The sequence below is a fragment of the Leptinotarsa decemlineata genome, unplaced genomic scaffold, assembly GCF_025532065.1.
Source record: "Leptinotarsa decemlineata unplaced genomic scaffold, Ldec_3_MD MMD2_tig00026294_RagTag_RagTag, whole genome shotgun sequence".
Lineage (NCBI taxonomy): Eukaryota > Metazoa > Arthropoda > Insecta > Coleoptera > Chrysomelidae > Leptinotarsa > Leptinotarsa decemlineata.
In genome coordinates, this window is record NW_027412674.1 from 771,907 (window position 1) to 792,666 (window position 20,760).

The following is a 20,760-nucleotide window of genomic DNA, read 5'->3' on the forward strand; positions in this document are numbered from 1 at the left end:
TTTTGTGACAGTAAGTCTAAACGAATAGCACAAATTTGTTAATTAGTAATAATACCAAAACTGATTATAAAAATTGTTGGAAGTGGCCACCTGCACTTAGTATGCATGCTTCCTTCTACGCATGGAATTACGCACCCGTTCAAATATTCCCGGCGTATTTCGTATAGTTTCACACGAGGCAACTATTCGCTCTCTTAAATCTTCTAAAGTATTAACGGGAGTTTTATACACAAGAGTTTTAAGGTGACCCCATAAAAAAATCTAAACTGTTGAGATCGGGGGATCTTGCTGGCCATTGCTGAGGTCCTCCGCGACCTATCCAACGATTAGGATAAACTGTATTTAAATGGTTTCGGACAATTACACTGAAATGAGCAGGGGCGCCATCGTGCATGTACCATATTCGATTCCTTAACGCAAGTGGCACATCTTCCAATAACCCAGGTAAGTCTTCTTCGAGAAAGTGTAAATAAGAACGACCATCAAGGCGTCCTGGTAGAAAAAATGTGCCTATTAGATGATCACCTATAATTCCTGCCCATACATTAACCGAAAATTGGTGTTGGAAATGGGTTTCGGTTATTGCATGGGGATTTTCTTCAGCCCACACATGATTGTTATGGAAATTTTGAATGGCATTCCGAGAAAAATTTGCTTTGTCTGTGAACAAAATTTGTGTCTCAAACTGCGGATTTAGTGCAATACTTTGTAGATACCACTGACTGAAGTTCACACGCTGTGGAAAATCTCTGGGGAGTAATGCCTGCACTCTTGAAATATGATATGGGTATAACAAAAAATCAACCAAAATACGCCAAACAATTTGATGACAAATATCCAGAGTTCTAGCGATCTTCCTCGTACTCGTCTCAGGATGTTCCTCAATTTCTTGCAGCACCGCTTCCTCAATTTCAGGAGTTCTTACTACACGAGGTCTACCTTCCGAAGTCCCTTTCTTGAAACTACCAGTTTCCCCAAGTCGACGATGAATATTTGAAAAGGTTCGGCTATCTGGTAAGGCACGCTTAGGATATCTTTCCTGATAAATGCGCCTGGCTTCTGTTGCATTACCATCGGCAAGGCCATATACGTAATGCATTTGCGCCATTTCCGCATTCGTATAATTTACCATATTTACTGATATTCAGAAAAACAGCGGACTACCAAAATAACTTCAATAACACTTCAAAATCAATCAAAACGCGCTGTGACAGTTTTTAACACCAACACCTTACTTTAAACCAACATCAATATTAGCTACTGACGTTTGTACATACAGAGAATTCGTTTTTTATTGCTATGGTGGGTACGCTGTTTTTTCTGCTTTTAATCTTTAAAAGAAATCACATATCGACAAACCCCATATTTCCAAGAGGTGCAGTAAATAAATTCTGCTACACGTCATTTATTCCAGGATAACTAAATTTATGTTTTCAAAAATTATTAAGCGGTGCTGCGTTATGACGTAATTTTAATTGAAAACAGTGCATCTGACAACAAACAAATACCTTTTAGATCCTCAATTATTTTGCAACAAATCTGATCTCTTAGTTTGCTTTCAGTCGATGCACGATACCGCATCAGATTTTTAAGGAATTTATCCTTAAGTAAAGCGATTTTTAATTTTTTGAGCGAAAACTATGCGTCGGACAAAGAAAACCCATCAAATGTGCTCAAAAATGTACGGAGATTTTAAAAATAATTTTTAATTCAAGATAAAGCAGTGGCGTAGTATTTTTTTCGCCAAAAATATACATTTCAAAACTCGTACGTACGCCACTGGCAGAGAAAATTAAGAAAATTGTTCATCAGAAAATGCGCCTTGAGGCATGGAACATATGTACCAAATACTCCAAAGATTTTCCTTAAAATGGGTCTAAGAATTACCTCCTTAAATATTAGCATGTGTTTAAGAAACACCCTGTATAAAACCATTTTCAGCTATATAAAAATTAATTTCACAATATTGCCTATCTAAATTTATTTTTGCAACGTGTCCTTATGTAGTAATCAGTAAACTCAACAATATTATTTTAACAAGCTATATAGTATGCTCTTTGGTATAGGTCCGTCATCGTTATTCATAATATTATTGTGTTTACTTATTTCTACACTCTCATAGGCATCTAGTTGCCTGTTGTTAACTTGTCTAACTAATCTTAATGAACTGAAGTCTATAGAATGGTTTTCTTGCAAAATTTGATGGGTGACCGCTGATTTTTCAAGTCTTCCATATTTTAAGTGTGCTATGTGTTCCTTATGTGTTCCTTACTTCAATAGATCTTTTTGTCTATGCATAATATTTTGCATCGCAGTCCTTACATTCAATTTCGTAAATTCCAGACTTTTCCGAATTCTCGACTTTGTCTTTTGGACTTCCCAAAAGGCTTTGTAGTGTATGACTTGTTTTAAAAACCGCCTTCATACCTAGTTTCTTGAAAATCTTTCCAAAGTTCTTCGTATATTGGTGGTATGGAACTGAGATGTATTTATCTTGGTTTTTGTCCTTTCTGAAAGTCGAGATTTCGTTCATTCTTAACCTAAACTTCTTCTTCCTTATTATGTCATCTACAATACCCCTCGAGAAACCGTTAGTGGCTGCTATTTCCTGTATTGTACGTCTTTCTTTTGTGAACCTATCATGTGTTAGAGGAAAGTCAAAAGACGATGCACCAAAAAATTCAACCCAGCACGTTTGTGCTGTCCACAGTGATGTGAACTGTCCGGAATATACCTGTACGTGCTTGTTTCTTTTCTAAATATATCGTATTCTAACCCTCCATATTGGCTCCTCATTACCTAAACGTCAAGAAATGGTAGTTGTCCCTTATTTTCTAACTTATACGTGAATTTTATTGATGTACATCAATTATTTAAAATGGAAACAAAGTCCTCAATATTCTACTTTTTGGTATCGAATATCGCGAAAATATCATCCACATACCTTAGCCAAATCCTAGGAAAATACTTCGACTTTTCTTTGGTTTTCATTTCGAATCTGCTCATCAACAGGTCTGCCAGGTAGGGGGACAAGGGGTTTCTCATGGCCGTTCCTTCCTGTTGTTCATAAAAGCAACCTTCTACCTGGAACCGATTTTGTTTCATACACTAATTAGTAAGAGAAACGAATTCATCGATTTCGTTATCATTGAAATTATTTTTCTCTACTAATTCCCTGAGGTATTGCAAGGTCTGTGGAATTGGGACACTAGGAAATAAGGAACTAACATCAAAAGAAACCAAAATCTCACATTCTTGCAGAACCATGTTTTTTTAATGTTGTATGAACTCTAAAGAGTTTTTTATACTAAAACTTGGTTTCAAATTCCTTAGTAAGCCACTTTGCTATCTGGTAGGTAGGAGCTCCAATAGCTGACACGCATTGATTCTCCTGGTTTGTGGATTTTTGGGAGGCAATATAGTTCATCATCTTTGCTAACGGGTTCCTAGACAATTTCGCATACGGTCCGTCAGTAATGAGAGTATTTACCCTTTCGTAGTAGTCCGATTTATCCAGAATTACTACTTTGTTACCTTTGTCGGCTTTCAAATAAAAAACGTCTTTGTCTTTCAATCGTTTTATAAGTTTCTTTTGGTTTTTATCGTTGTTTATTGAATGATTCCGTTTATCTTGTTCTTGGATATTTGATTCCTGAACTTTTCTCGAACTAGTCCCTTCGAGGAATGGGGCATATATTGAATCGAACTTTCAACACTAGCAACGATATCCTCAAGAACTTTCTCGAAAGGCGGGATGCATAATTTCAAACCGTTGTTCAAAAGGTTGATCTCTTCCTTATCAAACGATTGTGATTAATGATTTTCAACAATATTTATGACTTTCGGAGTGATTTCTTTCGACTTATGCTTAGATATGAGGGTTCAACCGTTTGATTACTCCACTAATGGCAACAACGAGAATATAATGGATTCAGAAAAATTTGAGGCCGAAATATGTTTCATGTTTAGCACTTAACGAATATAATATAAAACTTTGGATGAGTTCTTACATGATGCAATAAATTATAGAATCGGTTTTGAAAGACAATTTGTTTAAGAACGGTCCAAAAACGCTGCAAGTAAACAGTGTAAATATATCCATGATGAAAATAGTGTAATGAAAAATTCTGTTAGAAAATCTTGATTAGCGAAGTATTGGTTATAAAATGTTCAATAGATGTTCGAATCGAAGGACTACTTCAAATTTTTATCGAAATAATAAACCATCTGGTTCCAGCCGTCTTGCAAAAATGATAAAAATAATACTGTTTACTGCTGGAATTGCGTATCGATCACCATTAATATTATCAGAAAAAAGTAATAAATTTTTAAAATTCAAAATATATCCCTTGGATAAGACATCTAAATAACAATCTTATGGATAATGAAAATTCAGAAATAGAGTAATGCATATCTTTTGATTGAAAGAAATGATCTTTTGTCATTGATATCAATTCTGGTAAAATTAATACAGATCTTACTTTGATTTTAGGAGGAACCCATTCAAACTGTTCAATCGTATTGTTTGACAAAAATAAATTAGTCACATTGTCATATCCTAAACTGGAATTCGGACCATAACGTATAATATTTCCCACTAGGTTCATTTCCACTCTCCTAAAATTCACATCAATTCTGGGACATTCCGTGAGGTTTCTGTATGAACAATCTATTGAAACGGATTTGTAAAAGGGTCGATAGAAACACTGGCATTGACTTGAGGTCTCGCATTTTGAAAGATATGGACAACTTATGTACTGAGGTTGAAGATCTTCTATTTTCATATGCTGCAATGAATCTGGCGCCGCGCAATTGCTGTCTACAATTCTTAAATCAACTACAGCCTTCACAGCAGGATTCAACATATCTTTGAAATATCGAACCAGATCGTAGTTACGACAGTCACATGACAACGGGTTATTATAAAGAAGAATAGTTGTTAAGGGTACAACATTTTTTTTCACATGCTGATTCTTGAATGTTTCTATTGCAAGATGTTCCCAGTCCTTGAATTCCACGACAGATATCTTATTGTTGCTCAAGTCCACCTTCACATTTTTGGATGCAATGTGTTTTGATTCGGTTACCTACAACATATTATTACATATTTTAGAGGATATTACTTATTCAACAAAGTAATATAAATTTACCGTTTTAAAATTTTTCAATTACGTTTAAAATTGTAATGAAACTACTGTTATTAATTCTAAAATACATATCATGTGATTATAAGACAACAAAAAAAATTAATTGGCGCTTCGGGGCGTCTCCATTGATTCCAGTGGCGCATTTGCTTTTTTAGCTGCAGGAAAACCCGGAAAAACCTGCAGCACCACATCATCGGAAGATATAGATCTGCCAATATCCTCTCTCTCATGAAACGAAATGTAGGGTGTTTCCAGAGGCTCCATTAAATTAACTGCATCGCCAGAACACTTAGTGACACGACTATCGTCAAACTTAAACCAATCTGTTTCGTCTTTGACCAAGGCGTAATAATGACCAGATTCAACGCCAGAACCACAGTGAACAATGACTGCAAGAAGATCATAATAGTGATCTGCTAAATTGAAGTGTTCATCTATTTCGAAACTTCGTTCCGTCAGAGGTTGAGTTATGTTTGAAGATCATCAGTGTTATTATTAGATTGACTGGTTTCTTATAACGGTCAGTTAGTTTGGCGCATGTTTGGCAATACAGTCGAGCATCACCTGTTAAAAGTTCCATTTTCAGATGATTTAACAATAAGCTTTGCAAGGCCTGGTTATTAGTCATATTAGGAAACGCTAGCTGAAGTTCCAGAAATTCACATACGTTTTTGCTACCTCTTGAACATTTACAACAAAGTAAACAAGTGAGGATTTTTTCCGCAAAAGATTTACAAACATTAAAATGTATTTAATGCATATTTAACATTTATCTTATTGAACATGAAATCAAAAACCGGTCACGAATAAGATGTGGGTGGATTTATGAATAAACATAATTTGATAACGTATCACGTAAAAAAAGCAATCAAAATAGAATATAATTTTCGGAATATTTTGTCTGGAACTCAAGTCAAATGAACTATTTTGTCTAAAAAAGAACTAAAATGTGAAAATTGTATAAAACACGAATACAATATAGTTACTGGACAGTTATAGAAACTGGACAATATGAGCATGACACAATTTCAAAAGGTAATGTCATCACTTACTATAATCGATGACATGAGTAGATTCAACTAATTCGTGACACAAAGTCATTATGTTATGAATGGGGCGCTTCATCTTGTTACCCAGATCCAAGTAACACTTAATTGGGAGATTTTGTCAAGTGTTCAATAAAAAATCTCATAGTAAAGTGTAACTTGATTACTTTATGGATTCCCATCAAGTGTCGACCAATTCCATCACATATTTCAAGTAATTATAAAAATAATTTATGACTAAGAACCCTATCAAATCAAAAAAAGATCAAATAAAATAAATGATCATCTCCTTTATATCGGCAGGTGTAGGCCAAGACTCGCCGAACACACACTCTCTTATTGACGATAACTCCGGGCACTCGCATAGGACATGCCTGACAGTCTCATCTTCCTGTTCACACATCCTGCATAGAGGTGTGTCCACTAGCCCCATATTATGGAGGTGTTTCCTTAGTTGACAGTGGCTAGTCAGAAATCCTACTGTTGAGCGTAGATTTTTCCTGATCATCACCAGATATTTCTTCGACGCCAGCTTCCCAGGGTCGCCCAGGGTGATCCTGGCAAGATTGCATCCTTTGATTCCATCCCATCTCTTTAGGGATTGAGCATGGGTGTAACATTTGGCTAGTTCGGCAATTGTAGAAGTCATCAGGTAGGTGCCACTGGGCCCTAAAATTCTTAGTCCAGCCGCTTTCTTGGCTAAAGAGTCGGTAATGCGACTACCTTTACTCCTGTCGTGCCCTTTAACCCACCTCAGGATAATGTTATTATCTACCGAGGCTTTGGCTAAATCTTGGTGACACACTAGTACTAGCCCGTGAGGTAACACGTTGTCTGTTCAAGGCTAATAGGGCTTGTCTATTGTCAGTGCAGGTTGTTATGTTTTTGCCAGAAATTCCTTTCCTGCTCATTTCTTTTGTGGCGATTGAGTTACCAACCAGTTCTGTTTGGACCACGCTGGTATTTTTTCCTATTACCCACTTAATTCTTAGGCTTAGTGATCTGAATCTACGGTATTGATCAGATAAAAAACGATAAAATCGTTGAGCGTAACGTAACCTGAGTAAATATGTGAATACTACGCCAAACAATTTTATTATTTTTTTATCTGATCAATACCTACTGTAGAAAAGAATGACTTTTTCTCAAAAAACCCTTAATAAATAAGTTTCCCATATGGGAATGACACTGTATATTAGGATAAATTGAAAGAGGCACGTTCTGTAGAAAATATTAGTTTTTGGGAAAAAGCATTTTTTTCTACATCTTCATGCACAAATGTATGAAAACCTTCCAACTATCTAAAAATTCTTGTGACTGTTGCCCAATGTCTCAACCAGGGTTGCCGTTGATGCTGCTAACAACATTGGGAGTCGGGATACTCATTTTGACGAAGCGAGTATTTGAAATTGTCTGTAGTATAATTTCATAATAGTAGGCACTGAATTACTAAATATATTAAATGTATAACGTTGAAAATGTCCTTATAGGACGAAACTGCAGTACTTCAGTTACAAATAAAAGTGGTTAAAAACAAGAAATTTTCATTTCTTATTTTTCATGACGATCTCCTGACACGTAGTAATGGCTACATCCATCAATTTTGATTTTTGATATTTATATAATATCATATAGGTATGTGAGAGCGAATTACACAATTAGTGTACAATATGGAAAAACTTATACCTTTTCTTCGTTCTTAAACAATAACATTGATCAAAAATATCAAATGTAAATTTCACTTACATGAAAAGAGCTGGAATTGTCCTGTTTCAAATTCAATTTCCTTCGAAGAATCATGTGCATGATGATCAAGGGAAATTCATCTATACGATTTCCACTTAATAGTAATTCTTCTAACTGATCACAATTCATGAATGGATTGTATTCCAACATACATTCGTATTTCATATCGAACAAATTATTAGATAAATCAATAGAAATAAGTCCTTTGTTGTTTTGAAAAGCATTTGGCATGATTGTTTTTATTTGATTGTTGTTCAGGAATAGTTTCTTGAGATTTTTTGGCGACTTGAATATTTTGTAATTGATTTCAGAAATAATATTTCCTCTCAAGTCCAGGACTTCCAAGTTCACAAGCGGTGACAGTAAGGTATCAGGAATGGATAAAATGTTATTGCTACTCAGGTTGAGTTGTTTGAGATTCTTCAAACTACTGAATACTCCCTTTGAAAACTCTCGCAGAAAGTTATTTTGCAGTAATAATGTCTCTATATTTTCAGAACCTTCAAAAACATGCTCTGGAATTGTTGTCAATCCTGATTGTGCCAAATTCACCATACACAATTTTTTCAAATTGGCAAAAACATAGTCATCCAAGGTAACATTGGAATTGAACTCTATTAGAATATTATTGAGTTTTTGGTTATGCCTAAAAATATTCGAATTGATATGACCCAATTGATTTCCTCTCAAACTAATATTAATCAGCTCTGATAGATTAGAAAATGCATCTTTGTCAATGAACTGTATATGATTGCTGTTAAGCTCCAAAGATTTCAGATGGTTTAAGCCAGCAAAGTCATATTTTGTTATACCACTCAGGTTATTTTTCCATAAACGTAATTGCTGCAGCTCTACAAGATTTTGGAATGTACCATTAGGAATGTGTGTAAGAGCATTGTTCGACAAGTGTAGTACTTTAAGATGTTTTGGGATTATGAACATACCACCCACTTCTTGAATAGAATTGTTTGGCAAGTATTGATTCGTTAATTTTGGGAAGTTCCCAAATGCCTCAACATCTGTGACATTATCAGAAACTGAAATATAAAGATTTCGCATAGAGGAAAGACTTCGTAAGAAGTCTTTAGTGAGAGACACAGTTTCGTTGGATGAGTTCTTCCATAATGCTTTCAAGCGAACATTTTCCAAATTTTCAATTCCGAACTTCTCGAGAACTGAGAAGAAGCCAATTAAGGTCAATGGGCAGAATCTTAATTCAAAAAGTTCAATATTTCCGGCAGTGTAGTTAGGTAAAATATTGACCTTGAATTTTGTGGAAAAACAGTCAATTTTAATATACTTGTCAGAAACTGCATGTACAACCACATTGTCGTTGTTTGACGTACATTGAAATTCATATTCTTCAAATTTGTTGATACATCGGCAGTGTTTACTGTTTCTGCATTCATTGGATGACGTCATTACACATTCGTTTCCTAGTATGAAGATCAGAACAACGTCAAAGAATCTCATCCTTCCTGAAAGAAAAAACATTTTTAAAGCCAATGACAGCAAAACATAAACATGTAATAGTTCCAATAGTACTAACTGGGGATGTTTAACATGTATGATATCATAATCATTCCAGCGCCGATCTAACATTTCAATACCACTTTTGAAGAATTATTTATCTTTTGGTTCAAAACAAGCCTTAGTTTCAGCAATAAACTCTTCATTCGAGCGAAATTTCTTACCGGTGAGCATTTTTTTGAGCCAGTAGTCGCTGGGAGCTGAATCTGGCGAATATGGTATATGGGGGAGCAATTTAAAGTCTATTTCATGCAACTTTGCTATCGTTTTCATTGATTTGTGCATTATTTTGATGAAGCAGCACTTTCTTTTTCTTCAAATGGGAACGTTTTTCCGCAATTTCGGCCTTCAACCACTCCAATAACCCTATTTAATAAGGTTAATGATATGTCCCTTCTCAAGATAGTCGATGAATATTACACCAAGCACATCCCATAATACTGAGGCCATAAACTCTCCAGCCAATTGTTGTGCGTTCGGGCGCTTTGGATGAGTTTCACCAGTTGCTCTCCATCCATTGTCACATATCGACGCAAATATTCCAGTTTGGTATGTTTAAACATGGCCACGAAATTGTTTTTGATCCATTGTTTTGAAAATAACAAAAGTGGTGTCACTCTTAGCACAATAACACACAAACTCATGAGTAGGATATCATGAAATTTCTTTTGAAGGTCAGTACTAACTGTATTGCTGTATTTCTTGATATTGAAGGAGCATTTGACAATGCACTACCTAAATCTATAGGATTGTCTCTGGCTAGGAAGGGTATAGAATCGACCATAACTGGCTGGATCTATGCCATGCTAGTAAACAGAACTGCAACTACAACTCTTCAAGGCGAGGCTATCAAGTTCAGGGTCACCAGGGGCTGCCCTCAAGGTGGGGTACTATCTCCCTTTCTGTGGTCGCTCCTGGTGGATAGTCTGCTTGATACCAGAAGAAAAGTTGATCTGCAAGCTTATGCAGATGATCTTGTCATCCTGGCAAGGTCCACGTCGGGAAGGGTAGCTTGTAATATCCTCCAAAGCGCGTTGGACGTTGTTCACAGTTAGTGCCTGAGGGAGCAGATGTTTGTCAACCCCAGCAAAACTGTGTTTGTCTGGCTATCAGTGCTGCCATCAGTTCCACACCGTCAGTGGCTATGGAGATCCTTCTAGTCTTACCTCCTCTCCACATTTTCCTGGAGAGAGAGGCTAGATGGATTGCACATTACCAATTGGATAAATCCAACCTCACTCACAAGCCAATAAAAATAATCTCGGACAGTCAAGCGGCGTTGGGAGCTCTTGGCTCCTACCGAGCAACGTCTAAATTGGTAGCAAACTGCCAAAAACGACTCTACTCGATAGGAAGACTTGACAAACAGATCGTCTCTGGTCTGAGTCCTGGCCATACTGGCCTGGAAGGCAATGAAGCTGCCGACTCTCTTGCCAAGGAAAGTGCTGCAAGCGGCTTCATCGGACCAGAACCTGTCATTGGCATCGCTTTGGGCTTTGCCGAACAAACACTGAACACCTGAATGCAAGAAGATTTATGGACTTCTGGCAGAATCTTCCAGGATTGGCTCACTCCAAGGCGTTTATTCACCATTCGAAGCTTGATACCAAACACTTGTTTGACTACAGTAGGAATAAACTACGATGTCCAACAGGCCTTCTGACAGGCCACTGTCATTTGCAGTGTGTGTCGCCTCAGTCTGGAAAATAATGAAACAGCAGATCATATACTTTGTGCCTGCCCCGCTGGACACCGAATCAGGTTCTTAGAGTTCGGCAGATCCGTACTCTCACCATCTGACCTGAAAGTCCACTCTCCATAGAAACTAATCGGCTTCGTTAAGGAGCTGGGTTTATTTGGCCGAGTGTGAATAGGTGTGAGCCACAATAAACCCTTGTGGGTTGCGATGAAGGGTCAAATAGAGCCACTCACTACAGACCTACCTACCTACCTGCTAACTGAAAAAGCTGTGGATGCAATAAGACTAGCGCCATCTATATGTTAGGCCCGAGACATTTCAGCCTATAAATATATAAAATCGAGAAAGGTTAATCAAGCTGCTGAAAAATAAATCCATGAAAAACAAAAGATAAATAGATAAACACTATTCTGATCATTCCCATATTGATTTAAATCTAAGAGCCGCCGGTAGACAGCTGTTTCAGCCTATTGGGCATCGTCAGTACCGGACAGGCGGTCCTCGATTGGAGAAAAAATGTGAATAATTAAGAAAAGCACTTAATAAAAAGAACTGTATAAACGCAAACGAGACATAAGTGGAACCACCTATTGGTTAGTCGAACTACCAACACTGATATAAAAACTTGGCAAGTTGACTTGGGTGTCACACCAATAGGTGATTCCACTTATGTCTCGCTTGCGTTTACGCAAGCGAGGCCGTCATTGTTTTTTTTTTTCTATATCAATGATTATGTTGGAGACCACCTGGTATATTGCATTTTTGGGACACATTTCTTATTTTTTGAACGGATTTGCTCTGTCTACTACTACCAAATGCGTCACAACAAATATCATGTTGGCGAAGCCAGGCTGGCCTGTATCGGAACACGTGTGCCCTTTTGGCAAATTACCCTTTCTGGTTATCACCCCAAAAGGGTTACCTAGGCCCATTTGCCACTTTTTCGGCCACACCTTCTGGTCATTGATAATTGACACCAACAGGGTTGCTCAAGAAGTTACGTCATTCCATTGTCTTCTCTTTCACCCCCAGGGTCGTTCATTAAGGCATTTTTGGCACTTTTCTCTCTCTTCGTCGTCGACGACCACACTTTTATGGTCATTGACGATCTACAAAAACTGCACTGCACAAAAACTTACGTCCTTGCATTGTTCTCGGGGATACATTTGATCGTTTTTTTGCAACTCCTCATGCACCTACGTCATCCCTACAGTGAAGGGTGGAGAGAACTCGATGATTGAGTGCAGTGGTTAGACAATCAGCAATTATGTAAAAGTTGCCTCTTTTTTTGGGACATCCGTTACATCTTTCCCATCTTAGAAACAGAACAGCAATTGTGTAAACAAACTGCGACCTCGAAGGTCACATATAATAAATATTCAAATCGAAACCTTGAAAATGCAACGAAATTAGTAATATGTAAAACCACTTGGTATATTCCATTTTTGGGACATCCGTGTTATATCTTTCTTATCTTTGACACGGATCAGCACCATCCTGGAGTCGGCGCTCTCCTGACCCATGATCCCTATCTCAAGCTTGTCGCCTACTTGTCCGGCACAGCACAGCATGGCGCTGTCCGTTGCCTGATGACGACGGGTACTAGCATCGCCCACTTGTCCAGCTACAACCAGCATACTGAAGGTGCTGTTTGTTCGATTTCAAGGGAATTTCAGTTGACATTGAGCGGTGACAGAAACATGTCTATCACTAGTCACAAAAAATAATGTTGTGGGTCCATCCCATTATTCAAAAGAGAGCAAATCTGGGAGAGTTTCATCATCTTTTCAACGATCTGAAAGAAGACGAGGAGAAATTTTTCCAATTTTTCCGAATGACTCCAGGCAAATTTTTAGAACTTCTGGATATTCTAGAACCAGCCTTAACAAGCAACTCAATTTTTACTCGACCATTTTCATAGGTACCACTTGACACTGTGCTGTCAACTGATGGAATAGCAAAACAGAGAGACAGAAACTTCCCAGGCACGTTTGGACAGTCTGGACAGTCACTTGGCCAGTCTGTTACAGCACGTACCGTTATTTGCTGGACAGAATAGAAGAGCTGAAGTCCTTTCCGGCGGCGGATGCTCTTGGGTGTGCCGTGCCGGGCTAGTGGGTGGATGTCATTTTTATTTTTCCAATCCTATCCGTATTTTGATGGGACGGCCCGTGCTGTGCTGCGCCAGACAAGTGGACGACAAGCTTTACACGTTGAATGTTGAGATGCGCTCTTTTTTACACGTTGAATGACCAAGAAGTACTTATTTACTGTTATAAAAGTTTATATCTCCGAAAAACTTATTAAATAACTATAAGTTGAGAGAAATCAAGATATTGTTTGTTTGCGAATGAAGCTACTAATTGGAGAGATTTGAAAATGAGTAGCATTTATTTTAACTGTTGATTCATTCAGGATGCCTATAAAAACTCCAGGACTTGTTGATGAAATAATAATGAATGAGTGAAAAACCTAAATTAAGCAAAATGCGTATATTATTTGTATATTAAATAGGTATTATATACCTATATGCGAGTCAAGAGACACTTTTATATAACCGACATATTGAAATTTACAATTTTCAATTGGTATTAGGTTTCACGTATCTGAGCATCACCGATGTGTGTTCTTCATTCAAAATCCACTGAAGATGTCTATTCATCAATTAATTTTCTCATGAACATAATCAAAAAGATATACAAATACCATAGAAATAATCAGGCTTAATTTTGTTATTGTTATTGTAATAAAATTCATATGATTCATTTACGAATATAAGAGTACAAGTGAGTACCTGCATCAGTCTATTTTGATCATTCAAATAATAACTGTGTGTTTCAACTCACACTGATTTTTATAAAGTCGTTTAGGATCCATATACAGGGCTTTTCATGATGAGCGTTAATTAGCCGTTTATCTCGAAAACGGTTCAAAATAGAAATAGTATTATCTGAACAAAGTTAATCTAAAATTGGATGTAGAGCTCAAAAATGTTGAAATATACAGGGTGTTCCATTTGAAAAAATTGCGTTCCACTCATTTTTTCATGAGATCAAAGTATCTGCATTTTTTGAAGACCCTGTATGAGGAAAATGAAAATATGACTCTGAGTGAAGATCCTCATAGTATCACTCCACTCCATTTCAAATTTGATCGTACAAATCAATTTTATTGTCAATGGGGACACTTTCAGGGACTATTTGTAGCCCTTGTGCTTCAACCTCCTAGGAGAGGTAGATGTTACCCTTAGAATTTCAAATGGGAAAGGGGGACAAATGGCACATCATTTTGATTGGCGTTCGATTCTGCTTCCAATGGTACCTTGACTTATTATTTTTTGATGAGAATTTTCCGATAAATAACGTTCTAAACTAACATAAGTAATTATTAGTACGCCTATACTGAGATGCATGGTTTGACCAGAACTGTAAGAATATTGGGTGGTACTGTTCTAACCCTTTATTAGGGGTAACATTAGCCATTAGCTCCAATTAATTCACATCAAAAAGTAGTCTAATAGTAAAACGTAAATGGTAGTAAAGTTGTGTTTAATAAATGCAAAATTTATTCTCATCGCAGAAAGTGTACAGGGAGCCTTCCTTTTTCGCAACTTCTGCTGTAAAAATTTTCTGTTTTCAGGCAGAAAACTGGTTCGCAAATTTGAACGACGTGGTAGTATTGTGCATACAGTTGAACCTGTTGGGCTGTTTAGTGATTACTTTATTCAGCGTATGAAAGTGTAAAAATGGTTTACATTCTTCAAAACAGAATTTATGAAGAAGTTGGAAAGTGCTCATGAAGGGCGGCATGTCTTTTTAATGGAAGACATCCTAATTGTAATGTAAGTCACCGGTATGTGCTTGATTAGATGAATGTGTTTTTTGAAACTGGTTCAGTGACAAATAAAAAAAGAAATAACCCCAGAGTACTAAATGAAGCAGCTCAAATTGAAGTTTTGGGAACATTTGCTGCAGAGCTCATGAGCTCCTTACGATCAATATCAGAACAGACGGGAATGCCACGCTGTAAGAAAAGCATTGAAAATGCATGAATTTCATCCTTATAGAATGCAGATTCTTCAAGAGCTCCACGAATATTATTATGAGATAGTGATTGTGAAATCATGTCAATACCATCCCTAATCTTCTGGTAAATAAACATCTGTTTCATCTGTGTGTTCATTTTTTCTGAATGGCGATGTTGATAAACAATATTGTCGCTTTTGGAGTGACGAAAATCCACATATTTTTCGGACACGGCATACACATTAACCACAAAAAGTTAATGTTTGGGCTGGTATTTTTGGAAATGCCATTATTGGTTCATTATTTCTGGAAGAAAACATCACTAGCAATCTATGCCTTGAGATGCTTGAAGAGACTATCAATTCTCTTATAACCTACTAGCTAGAAACTCAAATGGATTCAGAAAATAATGAACTATTGTAGAAGGCCCCGTTACATTTACATAGGACGGTGCTCCACCTCATTTTTTTTTTCCGTCCGACAATGGTTAAACGAGAGATTTCCCGATAGATGGATTGGCAGAAGGGGAGCAGGTGAATGACCTCCAAGATCACCGGATTTAACACCTTTAGATTTATTTTTTGGGGCATCTTGAATCTGTTGTTTATAAAACACAACCTTCTGGTATTGAAGAGCTTAAAAGACGAATTACAGCGGCATGTCAGTCAATTCCTAGTGAAGTTTTCGGCAATGTTAGAGCGGTCGGTAGCCGATCGGTTCGACGTGGGTGCTTTGTTCACTTACTCGAATTGACCACCGTGTCGGTCGGTGATTCAAGCCCCAGTCTGGACGAACAATTTTCACTTGCTATCGTCCAACCCGTGTTAGGAATCACACGTTAAAAGGTAATACTTCGTTAATCCTTAGCTCGCATAAGTTTCGACTTCAAACAGTTTATAAGATAAGCGTAAGCAGATATTATCTATGAAATATCTTTCCAGCAAATTAAATTATATTGTGTAAATAAAGGACAATAGCCAACCATCAAAAAATCCCACGCGTAATATATTTTATTCTATCATTTGAGGGTTGGAAAGGAGCCACCTACTCTTCTAACCATTTTTATCAAAAGGAGTCAATACAATAATGCATCTCAGAACAGGCAAATTCTAATGGCATGTGTAAGTTTAGAATGTTATTTTTTGAAAACTGCTCACCAAAAAATAAAACGTTAGGGTATCATTGGAAACAGACTTGAACGCCAATCAAAATTACATGCCATTTGACACTCCTTTCCATTTAAGATTCTAAGGAAAATATGTACCCCTTCTTGGGGGCTACAAATATTCCTTAAAAGTGTTACGTTATAAATTCTTATAATTATAATCTTAGTCTAAACGACGATATTTCACCTTTATCTTCGATGAGTAACAAATTTATTTATATGGTCACTTCTAACAAAAAAATATATGTTACTGTGGTGATTGGTTAAGAATGACCACTCGGCTAGCCTAGCGGTTTTGTAGGGGGTGGGTAAGGTAAATGAATCCACCACTAGGGTGCTGTTTTGAAATTAACCTGATTTATTAATTTATAAATCAATACACAACAATAAGTATGGAAAGGCCTTCTGAATCTAATTAAAAACAAATAAGAGCTTGTGTGATCACACCTCATCTACAATGGCAGCTACCCCAGTTGTATATGAAATATTGTTATAAATATGAAACATATGAACAATATGAAACCGACAATTACTAATTCGGTGAGATGGCTGTCTGCAAAGCGGTTGTCACTATTATGTGCACTATAGTCTATGCATAGCATGCATGAAGCGTTCGGTGTGATCAAGCTAACTGGAAATTCTTCGATGATGACTATTACTGGTTGTTATTCAGCTGTTGACTGTCGCGTAAGCAACAAGGAAGGTTGCAGCATGCAGGAATCGGAAAATATGATAACTCACCCCAGGCGTTACCTAGCACTTATTTTGTTATAACTTATTCCTGCAATATGGAGGGCTGCTAAACTGCTTTATGCCATGCAGTGTAGAAAGCAGGGGTGACTTCGGAATGAAGTTGGCCTGGAACCTTGGATCCGACAATCTGTCGATGATGTCACAAGAAAACACTAAATCTTGCGCCTTGAATAAGGGCACTTTAAAATACTAATCGACATGTCCGAGCATATTTCCGAAAGAAACAACACCTTTGATTTAGTGAATTCGTTCCATGTTAGAGACTCGCACTGTATTTACACTTTGATTGACTCTTACATTAACGTTTCGGAGAGTCCGACTTCATAATTCCAAAAAATATCTTACGATAATTACAGTTTTTTTTATTCGCTTAGTATTCAAACGTCCCCGACAGATGTCAAAGGAGTTTCAAAATGTGAAATATGTAAATATTTGTCTAATATGCTTTGCTCGATTGATGACGTAGAAATTTATATTGAATATAGGATAAAGAAAATGAATTTTGTCTACGGGGTGTCTCATCGTTTAGAAAAAAAACATGTCTCAAATACGTCCTCTATCGTTTTGTCGTGTGATTCCTCAATGTGTACAGGATGTCTCATCGTTTGAGAAGAAAACATGTACGGGGTGACTCAAATACCTCAGCGTGGAAAATAATGATATAATAATAATAATTAACGAAAAATCGGATTGAAGAAAAGAACATGACGTCAATGTGTACGGGGTATCTCAAAATAAGTCATTTTAAAGACATGACAGTTTAACGAGGCTCTATCGTTTTGTCGTGTGATTCCTCAATGTATACAGGATGTCTCATCGTTTGAGGAAAAAACATGTACGGGGTGACTCAAATACGTCAGCGTGGAAAATAATGATATAATAATAATAATGCATGAAAAATCGGATTAAAGAAAATAACATGACGTCAATGTGTTCAGGGTGTCTCAAAATGCGTCATTAAAAACATGGCAGTTTAACGAGGCTCTATCGTTTTGGCGTGTGATTCTTCAATGTGTACAGGGTGTCTCATCGTTTGGGAATAAAACATGTACGAGGTGTCTCAAATACGTCAGCGTGGAAAATAACGGTATAATATTATTAATGAATCGGATTGAAGAAAAAAACATGGCTGCCATAAAGGGTGTTTCATCGTTTGGGAAAAAAAACATGTACAGGCTGTCTCAAAATACGTTGGCGTGAAAAATAATGGTATAATAATAATGAATGAAAAATCGGATTGAAGAAAAAAACATGACGTCAATGTGTACAGGGTGTCTCATCGTTTGAGAAAAAATCATGTACGAGGTGTCTCAAATACGTCAGCATGGAGAATAACGGTATAATATTAATAATGAACGAAACATCGGATCAAAGAAAAAAAACATGACTGTCATACAGGGTGTCTCATTGTTTAGGAAAAAAACATAAACAGGGTGTTTCAAATACGTCAGCGTGGAAAATAATGATATAATAATAATGATGAATGAAAAATTGGATTGAAGAAAAAAAAACATGACGTCAATGTGTACAGGGTGTCTCATTTAAGAAAAATCAAGTCAAGGGGACCTAACGTTTTAGCGTGCGATCCCAATGGGAAACGTTTGAAAATGGGGCAATGGGGGTATTCAGCAATGACATTTCAAAATACGTCACATGCGTTTTTTTTTCGTATTTGTGTTAGTGACGTCAATGTATACAGGGTGTCTCAAAATACGTCGGCGTTGTTGAATTATAAAAATAATGAATGAAAAATCAGATTGAAGAAAAAAACATGGCTACCAGCGTCAAAGAAAAAAACATGGTTGCCATCGAGATATACGGCGGGTCTCATCGTTTAGGAAAAAACATGTACGGGGTGTCTCAAATACGTCATAAGGAACATGACGGTTCAACGGGGTTCTATCGTTTCGACGTGTGATTCTTAAAAGTGTACAGGGTGTCTCAAAATACATCATAAGGAACATGACGGGTCAACGGGGTTCTATCGTTTTGACGTGCGATTCTTCAAAAAGTACAGGATGCTTATTCAAGAAAAAGCATGACTGTTTAACGGGGCTCTATCGTTTCAGCATGCGATTCTTCAATGTGTACAGAATGTCCCCAAAATACGTCATTTGAAGAACAGGACAGTTTAACGGGGCTCTATCGTTTTGACGTGCGATTCTTCAATATGTACAGGATGTCTCATTCAAGAAAAAACATGACAGTTTGAGGGGATCTATCGTTTTAGCATGCGATTCTTTAATGTGTACAGGATGCCCCAAAATGTGTCATTTAAGGAACAGGATAGTTCAACGGGGCTCTTTTGTTTTACCGTGTGATTCTTCAGTGTGTACAGGGTATCTCAAATACGTCATTTAAGAAAACATGACAGTTCAACAGGATGTCTCAAAATATGTCATTTAATAAAAAACATCGTTTCTGGCTCAAAATCCAATGCATTTTCTTATGGAGCTTTAGTTTAGTCATTTTCAGACCTCGTAGCGAAATCTTGTGGAATACCCAACTCGAGGTAGATGTGACGTGTGTGAGAGTTATACGATGCAATATATATGTTTATATGAGAAATAATAATAATAATAATAATAATAATGTTTATTTCATAAGATTGAATACATTTACATATAAACAAAAAAATGCAGAAATAATCATGGCAAGCCACTGAAGCTCATAGAGCTTGTGTATGAAGAAATTAAAATGAAACAATAAATTAAGTTGACACGTTTTGTGTGTGATGTCAATTGAAAGGGAAAAATAAATATAGATATCATGAACATGAATCAGTGAACAAACATTACAAACTAAACTATCGGTCATAACATTCATCATTCATACACCATATACGTATAGCAAATGAAAGTCATATATCTTATATTTCATTCACTGTTCTGTTCTTAATATGGTCCTTGTTCACTGCACTTCTGTAGAGTCGCTGTCTATTCTATAAGGTAAGTCCTTGTTCAGAAAGATTGCGACAGTACAGAAAATGGGAACAATAATGACAGATGTGGATTAGAACATATGAATAAAAGTTCAAATATAAGTATGAAGCTGGTGTATATCATGAATTGTGAAATTATTTCCGTTTATACTTTAAATATTTACATTATTTTTTGTGAGAACATGTGATTTTTTTTTCTGTATCACTACTTCATTTTTTTTCGTTCCAATATTTCATTTATCTTACCTATTGTTATATTCATTAGTCATAATTTCAGTTCTTTTTTAAATCTGTTATCACTTGTGATAGACTTAATTTCGAAAGGAACTTCTGCATAGGCAATAGGGCACAGGTATGTGAGAAATCTTTGAATTCGAAATGTACTTACTTTAGGAATTCTTGAGGTTTTGTGCTTGAATTTGGTATCGTGCAAGTGATCCACTGACAATAATTTTGTTTCATATTCCCTATGATACATAGCGAGACTTTGAAAATATAGATGTCTACATGTAAAAAATTTAGATTCTGCGAAAAGTATTTCAGACGGATAGGTATAATCTCTATTGAAAATAATTTTAATGAGAAATTTTTGAGTGACATTTATAACCCTGAGATGATTATCAGTAATACCTCCCCACACAATTATTCCAAAGTTGATATGGGACTGTACTAGACTGAAATATAATGTTCGTAGCTGTGCTATGTCAA

At 36.6% G+C, this 20,760-nt stretch overlaps 1 protein-coding gene across 5 annotated transcripts in view; it reads right to left on the reverse strand.

The window, feature by feature from the left end:
* Nucleotides 1–20,760, reverse strand: part of LOC111514365 (protein toll) — a 49,637-nt gene that overhangs the window by 7,187 nt on the left and 21,690 nt on the right. For 2 of the 5 annotated variants that reach the window (XM_074180127.1, XM_074180125.1), the window contains exons 2-3: nt 7,940–9,417; nt 4,482–5,087 (exon numbers count right to left, since the gene is read on the reverse strand). In XM_074180127.1, the coding sequence (XP_074036228.1) occupies nt 4,482–5,087; nt 7,940–9,412 (2,079 nt within the window). In that variant the 5' untranslated portion in view covers nt 9,413–9,417. Of the gene's footprint in view, nt 1–2,944; nt 3,085–4,481; nt 5,088–7,939; nt 9,418–17,099; nt 17,510–20,760 lie in introns of those variants that run through there. The other 3 variants (XM_074180126.1, XM_074180129.1, XM_074180128.1) reach the window with 3 other exon arrangements.